At 41.1% G+C, this 15,322-nt stretch overlaps 1 protein-coding gene and 1 long non-coding RNA gene across 2 annotated transcripts in view; both read left to right on the top strand.

Annotated features, from left to right (window-relative positions):
- LOC6048482 overlaps positions 1-15,322 on the top strand; it is a 174,947-nt gene that overhangs the window by 62,385 nt on the left and 97,240 nt on the right. The window contains exons 3-4 of the mRNA XM_038257982.1: positions 13,815-14,028; positions 14,124-14,225. Of these exons, the coding sequence (XP_038113910.1) occupies positions 13,815-14,028; positions 14,124-14,225 (316 nt within the window). The remainder of the gene's footprint in view (positions 1-13,814; positions 14,029-14,123; positions 14,226-15,322) is intronic.
- LOC119767935 lies at positions 4,290-4,715 on the top strand. The gene is made up of 2 exons (XR_005277805.1): positions 4,290-4,338; positions 4,432-4,715. It is a non-coding gene; the product is annotated as an uncharacterized LOC119767935 (long non-coding RNA).

Raw genomic sequence — 15,322 nt, 5'->3', positions numbered from 1 at the left:
GTAAAGGTCATCAAAATTCTGACATAATCTCGAACAATTTTGCAAGTATTAGTCATCTTCAATTGACGATCTTACAATTTCCTTGAAATCTTGAACAAGATGACACTAACTCGCGAACATCGAACCTCATCAAGCGGATTCTCACGCCGATCTCATCATTAGCACCATCCAGAACTTCCTGAAGAGATGCTTGTTTGCTTAAGCTGCATCGCCCAAAACGTGACATCACCAAAGATGACGTCGTTCACGTGTCATTCCATCCATCACAACTTCCTTCTTCTTGGCCATGAGTCAGGTGCCAAATCCATAAATGACCATCGTTCGACGGTCACGAGCGCTGAATCCGGTAGCAAATTCCGTGTTCTTCTTCCACAACTCGGGAACGGCGGCGTCGATTCACATAAAACTTAAAATAATAATCTGCACACCGGATGTACCCGAAGGGTACAAAAGCGGCTCCGTAGTACCTGATGTGTTCGAAGAAGACACCCCGTTTCGTGGAACTGCACACGTCGTCGAGTGTGCGGTGGCCTTAACCCTGCGCGGGTCACCACCACCGCCACCACCCGAAAAGCATCAAAACTTTAACAACGATGACGACGACAAGATCGTTATCGCCTCTTGCTCCGAAAACACGAGTCGCTGCTGATGCGACGGTCAATGCGTTAGAATCTCGGAATCCAAGCCCGCTCGGTGATTAATTGACGATTTCCTTCCATTCAATTGTCATCCGACTGTTGGTTGGTTTCTTCGCGGGGTGTGGTTATTTCGGGAAAGAATGTATTAAAATTTAATTTTCAAACCCGCAAACTCGCATCATCTTGCCTTCTGTGTGTCGTGTGTCGTGGTCGTTAACCAGCCGGTCGCACTATAGCTTAAGTATAGTGATTAACAGGATGATCGTTAGGGTTGGGAGGCTTTCGGAAAACAGTTGTCATGTTGCGAAGAATAGATGTGTGAGCTGGGTATTTGCTGGACATTGACACAGATTAGCAATTAATTAGCGGAATGGGAAACCACCCAAATTGGCAGCGGATGCTTGGCCAAAACAATGATTTTTTTTGCGGTGGGAATCGTCGTTGGAGGTTGGAACTAGTTTGTCGTTTACATACGATTATTTTGGTATGTTCTGAGATACTGATTTTAGTTAATGACAGAGTATTTGACACTGAACTCGTCAGAAAATTTTATAGTTTGATGAAATTTCCCATTTTGAGATAAATCTGTTAGCCTGGAAGACATCCAGATCGTACCTCCAAGGGGATTTGATTATCTAGAATATTTGATTGAAGTATTCAACATAGGTCACCTGAAGCAATACGGATTATGATTTTTTCGAAAAGGCCCACCATTGATCGTATAGGAATCCAGGTGGCAACTCCAGAGAGTTCTGAATAATCCAAAACAAGTCACTAAATAGGTCTCTAAAGTTACCTGAAGCTATACCGATGGAGAATAAATCGATAAGCGACTGATCGTAACTTTAGTATGATCTTAGAAGAGCCAGAACATCACCCCTGGTTACAATCTTGTACCATTGAACGTTGACCTTCAAGAAAAGTGACTCGATTAATTTCTTGTAACAAAAAGGTAACATTGTGTACTTTCAGAACAAGCTAATCACTCCAATTATCGTGTCTAGACTTGCGGCTATCTTCTCTTAATTGGTACCTCTTAATCCCACAGATCCTCAACCAGATCTGCCATTCTCCGTTCCATCCAGAATGTTTAAGCTCCGATCACCGAGGGGTCGACGTCCCCCGTAACAATGTTGAACCCTCCCCACCCCGTTATCACGACGAGGACGCCATCTAGCGCCCAGAATCTTGTCTCATAAATAATACCCAGCCCGGCCGGGACACCTTCAGCTCATAAATTAACCATCGCACACGATCCTCGAGGCGCGCGACCGCGAATCCTGTGTCGCACCACGTTTTTTTCGAGTGTGCATCACATAACTCATCTCGGCAAGATTCACTTTTCCGCGAGAGCCCCGAAAGATGCCAGATATTCAAATTTGGTGCCCCGCGCGCGGCCTCGACGGTAACTTCACTTTCTGCGCCGGGCCGAGCAAAAATTCTTACGCGAAAAAGGAAAATTGAATAATGAACTTGTTCGAGATATTGATAAGGGCGCGCAGACGGCCCGCGACGGGGCGCGCGCGATGTTTTGGGGACGCTTATCAAGCTGAATTTCAATGGGATGCAGCTGGGCGTCGTGGCTTGTTAAATGGATCATTGGATCGGGATCGCAGGGCGCGCTTCGCGGCTTCGAGGTGTTAGATCGTCGATAAACGGTTCTTGAACCCGCGGGCTCATTTCCATTGGGTTTAATGGTAAAGGGGGGGGGGGGATGTTTACGAAATTCTAGGCTCGTCGTACGGACATCGATAGCTCATTAACCGTGCTGTGTTTAATCCGACTCATCAACATTCCTGGCGCATCGACCTGTTGTTGGTTCTACGATTAGAGCTTACGACCATCACATATCAAGGGGCGCTGCTAAATGCACCTAGCGATTAACCGGCTCCAACAGAACATAAAATTACCCGCCTGTTGATGCGTACAACACCGCAGAAAGAAAGTACGTGTCTAATCACGTTTGCCCAGGTTCAGCCTTAGCATTCTGGGGCCGTGCAATACCCGATCTTAAGCCGAGGAGGTTCTGGAAACACTCGCCGCTTACGCGCATAAAACTCGCCTTAGTGCTTATCCGCTTAATTGTCCCGACTCGGTGAACACTTGGCGATCGCGATCTACCCGTGTAGAAATTACCATAACTTGGGTTTGATGGGTGTCTGCTGGGCATAAAAATAAATTGGGACTTGTACCTTTTTTGGGGCGCCCGCAAGCTCACCCAAGTGACCTTTAGAACTCGCGCGAGAATTCAGCCGTAAAAACCGATCACGGCTCGACGTTTCGGCGAACATCTTCTTCCCCAACCTTGTGGTTCAGCAACCCCCTGAAATCTATAATGTAAATCAAGGGGGTACAGAGGCTTACGGGCTCGTAAAATTAAGCTCTTCGCGATGTGTAAACAACAGCCGCTTCACTTTGGACAACCGCCGAGTCCTTCAGAACTCTCGGTGTGGCGTGCACCCATTAGATACATGCCCGATTTATGGGGCGTTTAGCGAGGTATCGTTATAAAGCGGGCAATAAAAATCTATTAGGGAAGAGTGTGGGGGACGATTCCGGGGGACTTAACTCCCGGAAAATGCCTAATGAATTAAGAATGGCTGATTAAGTCCACGCGGCCTGGAGATAGATTCAACGTCCTCGGAAGCCGTCGTCGAGGTCGGCGTGATGCGCGGATCGATTTATGGGCTCATCAAAATCGGTTCGTTCTTGGGTTGAGGATCGCGCTTCTTAATAAGTCGTGAGTAGCGGCCTAATGAGGTACATCTATCTTGCTGTTGGTTCAGCAGGATTAACAACTTTGTTATGGCGTGGAACAACCAATGAATAATGGCTGTGGCTCTTCTTGAAAACTGAAACATGGTTGAGTTGATTCTACATAATTACTCACATGATCCTTAAAAATTGGGGATCATCCGAGGAATCACTGAAGTTCAGACCTTTAGAATTACGAGGTCGATGGATTTTGACCCCGGCTCATAGCTACTCATTGAAGCTTCTCACTTATAGACGAATTTGTTGACATGTGAGAGTGTCCTAGATCATCAAGGAACTCCCTTACACTAAGATCTGTAATGCTACCGCCGAAGCAAGCAAAAGGACGGTCGAAGTTGACCCTCGATCATACCGGCATAGCTTCTGTGAGCTTGGTAGGTCACCTTGCTGACATGTTTGGGTGGATTTTCATGGATTTTTCGATGACCGACATCGAAAGCGGCTTTCGATGCTCGTGGTCGAATTTTGCCGAAAACTCCTTTTTTTCAAAGAAATAATGTTCCAAGATAATTCATATTGATGTAAAATGACTTTACAAGTAATAAAACTTACCACTCATTGCGGGAAAGTCACGAAAATACGATTTTCCGACTTTTCATTTTCGATGCTCGAGCATTTTAAATCGACCGACATCGAAAGCATACTCACGATCATGCTTTGCTAAAATGTCAGTGCATCGAAACACGATGCTTGTCCGCGTCGCTTTGATGCCACCGCCGCACCCCGGACACAAACCAGAATAACGCTTGGTAACTGGCGGGAACATGTTGGAAATGAAACTCAACGAAGAAAATAATCTGACTGATCTGTCAAACTGGTTTTGGCAAAATCAAAACAGCTGATTTTGTTGCTGTCAGAAAACTTGAAATGATTTTAGATCGATTGGCCAATTATAAAGCAAACAGTTTGCTCAATCTTTGCAATGGTAAGTATTCGTTGCGTCCAGAGAAAATTTCGGATGCCAATAATTTTCCAAATAAGTATTTTAATGTGTGTGTTTTTTTATATTCTATTGCAGAACAAAAAGCAAAAGGATGCGATGGATTTCCGGGACCGCAGAGTCTGTCCCTGGAAGGCAAGTTCCAACCATCCTCAACGAAACTATTTGGGAATTGAGGCGGAATATTTCAAAGCTGGTCCGAACCAGGATGATGCCTCCCAACAAAATCAACTCGTCAAAACCGTTCCCGGGTTGTTTGTGATTCTCCGGCGCGCTTCCGTACAAACGTCGCAAACAATACGAGACATTGATGCAGTGTTGAAGACGCACAAATTGATTGAATAAAACCGAAACATTCCAAACGTATATATGTTTCACGATACACAGAACTGGAAATGAAAATAAAACTTAAGCTTGATAAATAGACAAAAAAAAACATCATTACTCTCAGTTCTGCAAGAGAGCAAAAAAAAAAAAGAAATGGTAATCAAGTAAGAAGCGAACCAGCCGAGATATTAGGGAGCGTTCTTTATTACGAAACGCAGTTGGCGAGAGAGAGAGAGAGAGAGAGAGAGAGAGAGAGAGAGGAGGGGGTCGGTTTCTTTGATAATCTTAACCCCTCGATAGTCACTTTTTCTTTGAAACTTTTTAGTTTGATTCTCAAGATTCTTAAAATTCGTAAATATGTTTACTCAAAAATTATGAAATTCAAAAATTTTAAATAACATGAACTAAAATTCTATAATTATAGAACTGTATTATTCTTAAATTCAGAAGTTACAAAATTCAAAAATATCATAACGACATAATAACTAAAATTCTTTAATTGTAAAATACTAAACAATATGTACTTAAAATCAGTGTTAAATTTATAAAGTTCTAAAATTCTTAAATTGTCAAATTGTAAAATTATAAAATTCTTAAATATTAATTTACATGTATCCAAATTCTACAGTTCCACAATATATTTTTTAAATTAACGTTCCTCATTTCGGTCCTGAAATTAAGCTGAAATTTGAGATATTATTGTACACAACGATAAAGCTTATTTTTCTAAGTACAATATTCCTTAGAACAACCGCAATGGATTTAAAATGGATTTTTAAATCATTTTTTTAAATAACTTCGCAGCCCTTCATGACAGAAAAGGTCCTACTTGACAGCTCGTTCCAAGAGGACCATAGTTGATCCGTCGAAAAAAAATTGTCTTGTCAATTTAAAATTTATAAATTTTATAAATTCTATATTTTTATAAATATTATAAATTTTATAAATTTTATAAAGTTTATAAATTTTATAAATTTTATAAATTTTATAAATTTTATAAATTTTATGAATTTTATAAATATTATAAATTTTATAAATTTTATAAATTTTATAAATTTTATAAATTTTATAAATTTTATAAATTTTATAAATTTTATAAATTTTATAAATTTTATAAATTTTATAAATTTTATAAATTTTATAAATTTTATAAATTTTATAAATTTCATAAATTTTATAAATTTTATAAATTTAAAAAAAATCATAAAATTCATAAAATGTTTGTAACGAGGTATATAATTTCTAGAATTCTTCCTAAATTTCTTAAATTTCCAATTTTTTGATTTTCTTAAATTTTTAAAAAATGCCTTAATTTCTTAAATTTTCTAATTTTTTTCTTATTTTTTTTTAAATTTCCTAATTTTTCCTAATTTTTTTGAATTTCTTAAATTTGCAAAAATTCTCAAGTCTCTTAAATTTCTTAAATTTCTTAAATTTCTTAAATTTCTTAAATTTTTTCTAAATTTCTTAAATTTTTTCTAAATTTCTTAAATTTCTTAAATTTCTTAAATTTCTTAAATTTCTTAAATTTCTTAAATTTCTTAAATTTCTTAAATTTCTTAAATTTCTTAAATTTCTTAAATTTCTTAAATTTCTTAAATTTCTTAAATTTCTTAAATTTCTTAAATTTCTTAAATTTCTTAAATTTCTTAAATTTCTTAAATTTCTTAAATTTCTTAAATTTCTTAAATTTCTTAAATTTCTTAAATTTCTTAAATTTCTTAAATTTCTTAAATTTCTAAGATTTCTTAAATTTCTTAAATTTCTTAAATTTCTTAAATTTCTTAAATTTCTTAAATTTCTTAAATTTCTTAAATTTCTTAAATTTCTTAAATTCCTTAATTTTCTTAAATTTCTTAAATTTCTTAAATTTCTTAAATTTCTTAAATTTCTTAAATTTTTTTAAATTTCTTGGTTTTGGGGATCATAGATAAGCTATTTTTACAAATCCCATAACTTGGCATATTCCGGGTTAAACCGGAGTACCAGGAACCGGTCCCAAAGTAGCCAGATCGTCCAAAAGTAATTTTTGGTAGAACAAAGATCGTAACATGAAAAAATTAAATTTTCCAAGTTTTTTGTTAACAAAATTGTGCGGGACAAAAAATGGAATTTTTTTACCCAGTGACCCACCAGAATATATCCGGCCACCGGAACATTTCCGGGATCTGCGGGTCATTTTTGGAAAATAGACATTCTAACGAGTCCAACCTAGAGTCCAACTAACAAAGAAGTATGCAAAAATTGGTTGAGTTTTCGCTGAGTTATGGCCATTTTAGTGATATCAGTTTCACCCATAGAGCAATCTACGTACGTATGTATTGCATGTACGTACACGAAAATAAAGTGAGGTTAAATTTTGTCAGCCAGCAAAATCAAATGGTGCACTAGTGTGCGTAAGCGAAACGTCATAAAGCTCTATAGGACGCTAGTCTACTCATACGACCTTTTGAAAAAGATTTATTAAGCAACATCAGCTAATTTCAAAAGTTGAGCTGGAATTCCGACCGCCACGCAATGCTGCTTTGTTTATGTTTGAATATTGGCCTATCTACAATCACTTAGCTTAGAAAATTTCACTTAGCTTAGGAATTTGAATCAATGGAAATGAATCTGAGTTTCTACAATGGAAAAGTAATCAAATTAGAAACTGACGTTTGGTTTGGAAAATTTCAAAATCTACGGTAAGTTGACGTTTCCATATCAAAGGTAAACAAACAACTGCATAGCAACGTATATCAGCCCAGCAAGTTTTCTAAGTTGATTGTGGATGACGAACGTAAGTTGCAGACTTTCCTAAATAACTACTTTACTTAGATGTTCTAAGCTAAGTGATTGTAGATAGGCCATATGTCATTTTCCATCCTTCGTTAACTTGCATGCAAGTGTTCCTTATTCCGGAAAGTCGATTTTGGGTTTGTGTCCAAGCTAAATGAAGTAACGTAAGCAATGAGCATCGAGTTGGTTCGATGCTCGTGCTTTCGATGTCGTTGCATAATCCATGAAAATCCAGCCTTTGAGTATCCTAAATCATCCCGAGCAGACGGAAATAACTTGGGAATCACATTTTTTGATATTTGAAAATACTAGGCCAATAACATTTTACGTTATTTATAACAAGATTTGTTATTCGTCGTTATGATTTTTTTGTTATTGGAATGTTATTGTAATAACAGACTAATAACATTTTTAGTTATTCTTCGAACAAATCTTTGTTATTATTTTTGTTATTTTAACAACTAATCCGATCATCCCAATAACAGTTGGAGTTATTCTTCCATAACAAAAAATGTTATTCCAAAGTTGTTTTGGCTTTCAACCAATATCAGACCAATAACAAATTTTGTTATGATAACATAAACCGTTATTAAACCATTATGCAGAAATGGATTTTCAGGAAGATTCCATAACACTTTTTGTTATTTTAACAGAATTTGTTATTGAAATGGCATGAATTTTGTTATTACCGTCTGACCGGGATCCAGGAACTCTATTGTGTTAATACCTGAAGGTCTACCGCCGTAACAAGTAATAAGTCGGCGGATTTTTAACCAGGATCATACCGGGATAGCTTCAGTGAGTATGGTAGACAACTTTGTTTAAGTGTTGGGGTACCCAGATCATCCAAGAACTCGTGATTTTTTTTCAACCTTGGCTAAGACCTGTCTACCACCGTAACAAGCAAGAGGTCGGTGGATTTTGAATCCTGATCATACTCAGATAGCTTTAGCAAGTTTGGTAGACTGCTTGACTGATATATTTTGGAGTCCTGGTCAGTCATGGTTGGATTAAGTATACTAGACTTCTTTGGTGACATGTTTGAGTATCCTAGATCATCCAGGAACTCCATGGTGTCTAAAGCCGTATCAAGCAAGAGGTCGGTGGATTTTGAATCTTGATCATACCCACATAGCTTGAGCGAGTATGTTAGACTACTTTACTTATACATTGGGGTGCACCGAGTCACCTAAAGACACTCTTCAGTTGAAACCTGTAGATCTACTTCCGTAACATGCATGATTTTTACAGAGGATCCGGAATGCTGCAGTGAGTATGATAGATTTCTTTTCTAACATGGTGAAGTGTCCCTGGTCATCAAAGGATTACCTGGAGTTAAGATCTGTTGGCTCTCTTTCTTAAAGCAAGAAAACGGTTGTATTAACTGCTGAATGTGAGGTTCATAGAAGCTTGATTGTTGTTGTTAATTACTTTATTTCCGGCAGCTTTAACCTTTCGGTCATTCGCTGCCCAGAAGCTTGATTGGTTTATACAACAACGAAAAACGAAACTATTGGCACTACGCCCCCCGGGGCCTTCCTCTAACGTGGGATTTCTGCTCCAGCGCCTCTGACGAGACAGGAGAAACCGGGACCGACGTTTTACTTCACCATCCGATAGAAGCTCAGTGGATAAGGCGGGAATCGAACCCGCGTCTCATAGCATCATCGGAATCGGCAGCCGAAGCCGCTACCCCTGCGCCACGAGACCCACTATACAACAACGATTAACCTCAATTAAATCGAGTCCAAGTTCCGTTACATCCCGAGCCCTTACGAAATGTTAATACTGCCCTCATTACACTGCGTATACGCAGTAATTATAAGCTAACGGGTACCGTTAGGACCACAACGCGGTGATCCTCCCATTACACCGCAATCTATCATCTGAGGACGCGATAAGATAGCCACACCGCGCTTCCCCAGAAACTTAATCCAGTTCGCGCGCTCGCTAAACTCATCACATGGACTCTGGCGGGAGATCAAAAACCAGTAACCCCCCACCCCTTCCAATCTCGTTTGCCATGGCCTAACATTAATGTAATACGACGAGGCGCGAAATGGGATCCGCACGCGCGCTTATCGCGGCGGCCAAACTTGAGGAACCCCGGGACCACTCACGTGCGATAGGGATCGCTCTCTGGGGGTGATCGCAGCGCTTTAATATTCGATTAGCGGCTGCTGCATCAACTTGCGTCCTATTATTATACGAGATCACCTCCCGATATCCTGGACGTAAGTGTAGTTCTGATGGGCACAGTCCCGAACGTATAATTGGAATTCGGTGGACTGCGAGCCTTGCGGCGCTGATGATGGGTTCAATAATTTTAAATGTGAATTTTAGCACCCTGGATCGGGGTTGGTCCCTCAGGAGGGACCCCATCGCAGATGGGGGCGAGCAAATTAAATTTTAATAACAGACCGTCACTTATCGGCATCGCCGCCGCGCCCGTCATCGTCTCAAGACATCAATCAGCAAGATCTTTGATCTGCGTGTGCTGCGGCTACGCCGGTGGTGTTCATCGCGAATTCCTCGACCTAGCCCTGGTAGGATCGGCGTTGAATTGATTGAGGTGCGAATCAACAAACTTGATAATTCCGCGCGATTCAACGCAATTCACAATTCAATTTCATTACCAAGGTCAGAACCTGCCGCGGATGGGAAGGGCCGCGCTCTAGGGTCGACGAGTTGGAGGAATGTCGTCCGACGACGGCGGCGCAGCTGCTGTGTGACTGGAATACCGACGCGAGTGCACCCAAACGAGGGTGGTCGGATTCGCTGACAAGTTTAACAGCTATCAAAATGATAAAGTAACTCATAAAATGAGCTTGAGTTACGTTGAGTTTATCCTTGACGTCACGTTTTCTTCTCTTTTTGTGAACTTATATCAAAACAAACCATTGAAAACTGTCAAAACTAGAGATCCTTCAAAGAGAAATGACATGGCACTCAAACACAACAAAACTCGCTCTCCCATCTCTGTCTCGCTCATGTGCTTCTAATCGAAGGAACTCAATTTCGAAAAGTAATAGAGGAGAAAAGCAACTCGCGACAAAATTTTGAGGCTAGGAATTTTGACAGATATGATTTTCATAAAGTATTCGCCTCCTTTTCTCTCCCACAGAAAAAGAAGGTACAAAGTAGCTGTCAAACTAGGCCAAACTGTTAAAGTCACTCACAAAACCTCTATAGAGGAGAAAATCGTGACGTCAGAAATGAACTCAAATCACTCAAAGTTCATTTTGTGAATGACTTTAACATTTTTACCTAGTTTGACAGCTACATTGTCCCCCGTTTTCTGTGGTAGAGAAAAGGAGTCGAATACTTTATGAAAATCTTACCTGTCAAAATTCCTAGCCTCAAAATTTTGTCGCGAGTTTCTTTTCTCCTCTATAAAGGAGAAAAGCTCGGAACTTAACCTCAAAGGTAAACAACCGAATGAACTTTTTTGACAGGTGTCAGTTCCGGCACTTAGCAATTAACATTCTAATTTTGTTCCGGTTGTTCCGTTTCGCATGGACACAAACACTCCTGGTCACGGGGCAAGGACACGGCCACGGGAATGGCCAGGAACAGACACCTACACGGCCAGGGACACGAAAACGGCCAGAAGCACGGGCACGAACACGGGCAGGAGTCCGGACAAGGACACGGCCTAGAGCACGGCCACGGGAACGACCAGGAACAGGCAACTACGTGGTCAGGTGCACGTACACGAACACGGCCAGAAGCACGGACAAGCACACGGGCACTAATACGGAAAAAAAAACTCGGATTATGACGTTTCGCGTAATCGGAAGCAAATTCAAATTAAAAAAAATGCTAAGTCCCAATTTGACACCTGTCAAACCACTCAAATGGCACTCACAAAATGAATACTGAGTTCTTTGAGTTCATTTGCTACGTCACGGTTTTCTTGCCTATTCAAGCGCTGCACTGAGTGACAACCGTGGTCACAACGCTTCTCTCTCAGGTTCTCTAGTCAAAACGAATGAATGAACGAAATGAACATGAGTTACCTTTGAGTTCATTTCTAACGTCATAACTTTTGATTGAGATACTTGACGTCAGAAATTTACTCGAGATACTCTCAGTTTCACATTGTGAATGACACTAGAACGCTGAGTTCACACTCGATGTCAAAAAGTTTACCAACAAACGTTCAAATCGCTGATCACGTTCATTGTCAGCGCTCTCTCGTTTGGGTGTGCACCGTAGTCAGTTCGCTTGATTGGGGTAATGCTTCATACAATGCACTGCCGGCCACGATAGCCCTTGCGGAGGAATCTCCCGGTGGGATCCTTCGCGGAATTGAATCGAACACGAACATGTGACTCTCGAATCGAAAGGGAAAAATAGCGCGCCAAACGAGTCGCGGGGTTGGGCAGGGTGGATCGCGAAATAAAATGGTGAAAATTACGAGCCTTTCGATGGCTATTTTTATAGTATCATCTCCCATATATACTGGGAGCTGGTGTTCGGAGGAGTCCCGGGGTGGGGCATTTCTCACCAATATTGGAAGTGGTGGCCGCGCAGCAATCATATTGTTGCGATGTATATTGTTATGAGGGCTTATAAATGTTTATGGGTGCTCGTGTCATATTCATCATGTCTTCTGGGCGAGAAAAACAGCTGATTAATACAGTCGAATGGTTATGGCGTTGTGGCAGGTTTTCCGAAGGATTGTTCAATCGAGTTGCATTCTTTCGGGGTGGAGTCATTTGCTAATTAGAGTTGCATTCTTGGTTGGTGTTATTTACTGAAATGTTAAAGCCAGCTTTCACGACTTTTGCTAGAACATTGCTGCCGAAATGCTATAAAAAACTTCAGAAGATTGTCGTAGAAAAGATTCACGTAGCAATGAAAGAATCTTCATGTAATGAGTTTCAGTGAGCACTCACTGAGAGAGAGAGAATCAAAAATAGATCAAAGAATTTTCAAACTCACATATACATTTGAAGTAAAAACGTCAGAAGCCGCAAAACGTAATGTCACTTTTTGCGTCCGACCAATAAGCATAACCATAGGTGCCCACCCGCAGTTGCTACTCCGTTATTGACCAGGACCTTCAGAAGTTACATCCACGAGCCGTGGAAGATAAGTGGGAGCTATCATTCCTCGCTTCGCAACTTCTCAAAGGCCCCTATCATGCTGATCAATACCGGCGCCGGCCACGACCAGTGGTAGGGTCACGGGGAAGTGGATGGGAATGTTAGTCCGATACTTGAGTGATAGAGACCGCCCAATCGACTGCATCTCCGACAAAGTATCACATGAGTTTTGAGGGGGTTAGTAGATGGGTATGAGGTCAGGACTCACGAGTGGCAGTGATGTGACCATGAGTATTTTGTTTATCGGTTGAAAATTTTAAATCTTAGGCAGCCGGCTGCGGATAGATAGATAATTGATTATTTAAAAAGTTTTTTTTTTATCGAACGCGTGCCAGCCGAGCAGTAGTGCTATGGGCTGGACTTATCAGTATATTTTTACTGTTTTTACAATTTAGATAACGCGAACAAATTTCAAAAATAGTAAATAAATTACGCTTTACTCTTCATAAAATCGATAGTTTGATGAGTTAACATTAAAACTGCCAGTTGGAATAATTTTTTACGATCATTTACGACGAAAATTATCGCGAAAAAACTGGACTGCGTGTTCCCTGAAGCACTGCACTTATGATGTCATTATTCAATTATAATAACCAATTACCATCACCTTCGTAATAATCGTGGCCATGCACACAAACAGCGACACAAAAGAAATGAAAATAAGCATGCAAAAACAAGACAGCGCGTCCCCGTGGTCAGCGCACTAATCTGTCACTTTTTGCGTCCGACCAATGTTTGTAAACATTGTGAAAATAATCAAAACAAGTTGTTTAGTAGTGTGCGTAACACCGTGTAAAACTTAAAATTGATAATGTTTGACAAAATCGAGATTATTTCAAATTTGAGATCGAGTATTGTGGATCTGTAAATAAATTATCGGATGATTAGCAACTAAAAATCAGTAACAGCTGATCATGAAGTGCAAAGAAGCATTTGAAGATCATTTTCCAAGCAAAATAACGGTATTTTTAAACATCATCGCTTCAATTACAGCTATAACGTGAAGGTCGAAGCGGCGCGACCTGCATATCGCAAGACTCGCTTACCACGAAACATTTAATTGATAATAGCTCCGATTGAAACGCTGAAATCGTGTCTATTTCACCAGCCTTCACCGGAAAAGCTATGGCGATCTCGAGATCTATCGCGTGCCGTTTTAAAATCTAACGACGATTTAATAACTTAATTGCAACTTGCTTGTGATTACTACACAATATTGATTAATTCTTTTCTTCTCCATTCCAGGCGAGTTCACAGTACTCGGCGTCCCGGAAAAACGTCGGCATCTTCGGGCTGAAGCACGAGGTGTTTTTTCTGAACCTGGAGGACGGCTACTTCGGCTGCCAGGTCAACGAGTCCACAGACTATCTGCAGCTGTACGAGCTGTCCAAGCTGTGTGATGGCACATCGGACTGCTACATGGGCTCCGATGAGCTTAGAAATAAGTTAAAATGTACAAGTAAGTATCGGGCGCGGGATCACGCGACGACCTGGTCCTAGTAGGCCCAACTCTAATCACTTCCTTGTTCTTCTTGCTCTCTCTCTCTCTTGCAGATGATTGTGATAAAGATGGCACGGCCTGCTCGAACGGAGCGTGCCTAGAAGGCCAATGCCATTGTAATGATGGCTTTGGAGGTTGCAATTGTCAAGTTCCAGGTAAGTTGGCCGCCGCCGACGTGATCAAGAACAATCACCCAAAAGGGTCGTTGGGATAAAGTTCCTTTCGCCAAGGCTGCTCGATCACCGCCGCCGCCGCGCGATTATCGTCATCTCGTGTAGAAGGGGTTCGGATCAGACCGGAGAACACAACTGGGGAAGAAGACCGTATCTCGCAAGACATTGTTCCTAGCGCCCCGGACAGGTCCGTTCCGTACTCGCCCGTGCAGAATGTGGCGAGTTGTGTGTAAAACGAACGAAATAATTCAGGGCCTTCACCGGTTGTGGCAGGTTGAGATATTGGACGCGCAACAATGGAGTGACCTCTTCGGGTAACCAAATCGGCGCCAAGCCAAAATCCCGTTACGCGTACTACTGCTGCCCCCGGGGATGCAAAACAAGTAGCATTAGCACCAGTAAATAACCGAAACGTTCTCCTCCCACAACAAATAACAGACCCATCAGAGTAGGCCGTCAGCCCGTCATTAGCATAGAAGCGATCTTCTGCAGAAGCAGGCCATGTTCGACCGTGAAGAAGACGAAGAAGGCCATGATCGTCGTGATCTGCGCCCTCACCCGCTGGAAGCCGCTGAGATTCTATTGCCTACTGGCCCCGTGACACTTGAAGGGAACGAGAAGAAAGGTAAATTAGTACCTTTCTCCGTCCGCAGGACGGATCGGGCCCGAAAATGCCACGGGGTCATTGGGGCCTCCAGAAGCGCGGTCGTGATCCCCGCTGAAGGGAGGGTGTGATACAAATTAATAAAGCGATCCGTGCATGTAACACTTTTGCCGAGCGGGTTAGGCAAGAACATTCTTGGACCTCTGGTAATAACAGAGTGCGCGGGGTAAATCCAGCACGCGGAAGCACAACATTGGATTTACAGTTAGCGAGGCTGGCTCATTTTGAATGGGGCGAGAGAGGTTCGTGACTTGATTGGAAAATATCAGCCGAACACTATCCGTGTGAAAGGGTCACCGGATAATTGAAGACGCCACGACTTGGGCATTTCAAGTGTTGACCAACTCTACACTTCTTCGAACAGAACTTCTCTTTGTTAATGAGCAACATTTGAAACATATAAATTAGTTTATGA

This window comes from Culex quinquefasciatus, chromosome 2 (genome assembly GCF_015732765.1).
Source record: "Culex quinquefasciatus strain JHB chromosome 2, VPISU_Cqui_1.0_pri_paternal, whole genome shotgun sequence".
NCBI classification, from domain to species: Eukaryota; Metazoa; Arthropoda; class Insecta; order Diptera; family Culicidae; genus Culex; species Culex quinquefasciatus.
Note: the sequence above shows the minus strand (reverse complement) of the source record. Positions and strands in the feature narration are given on the sequence as shown.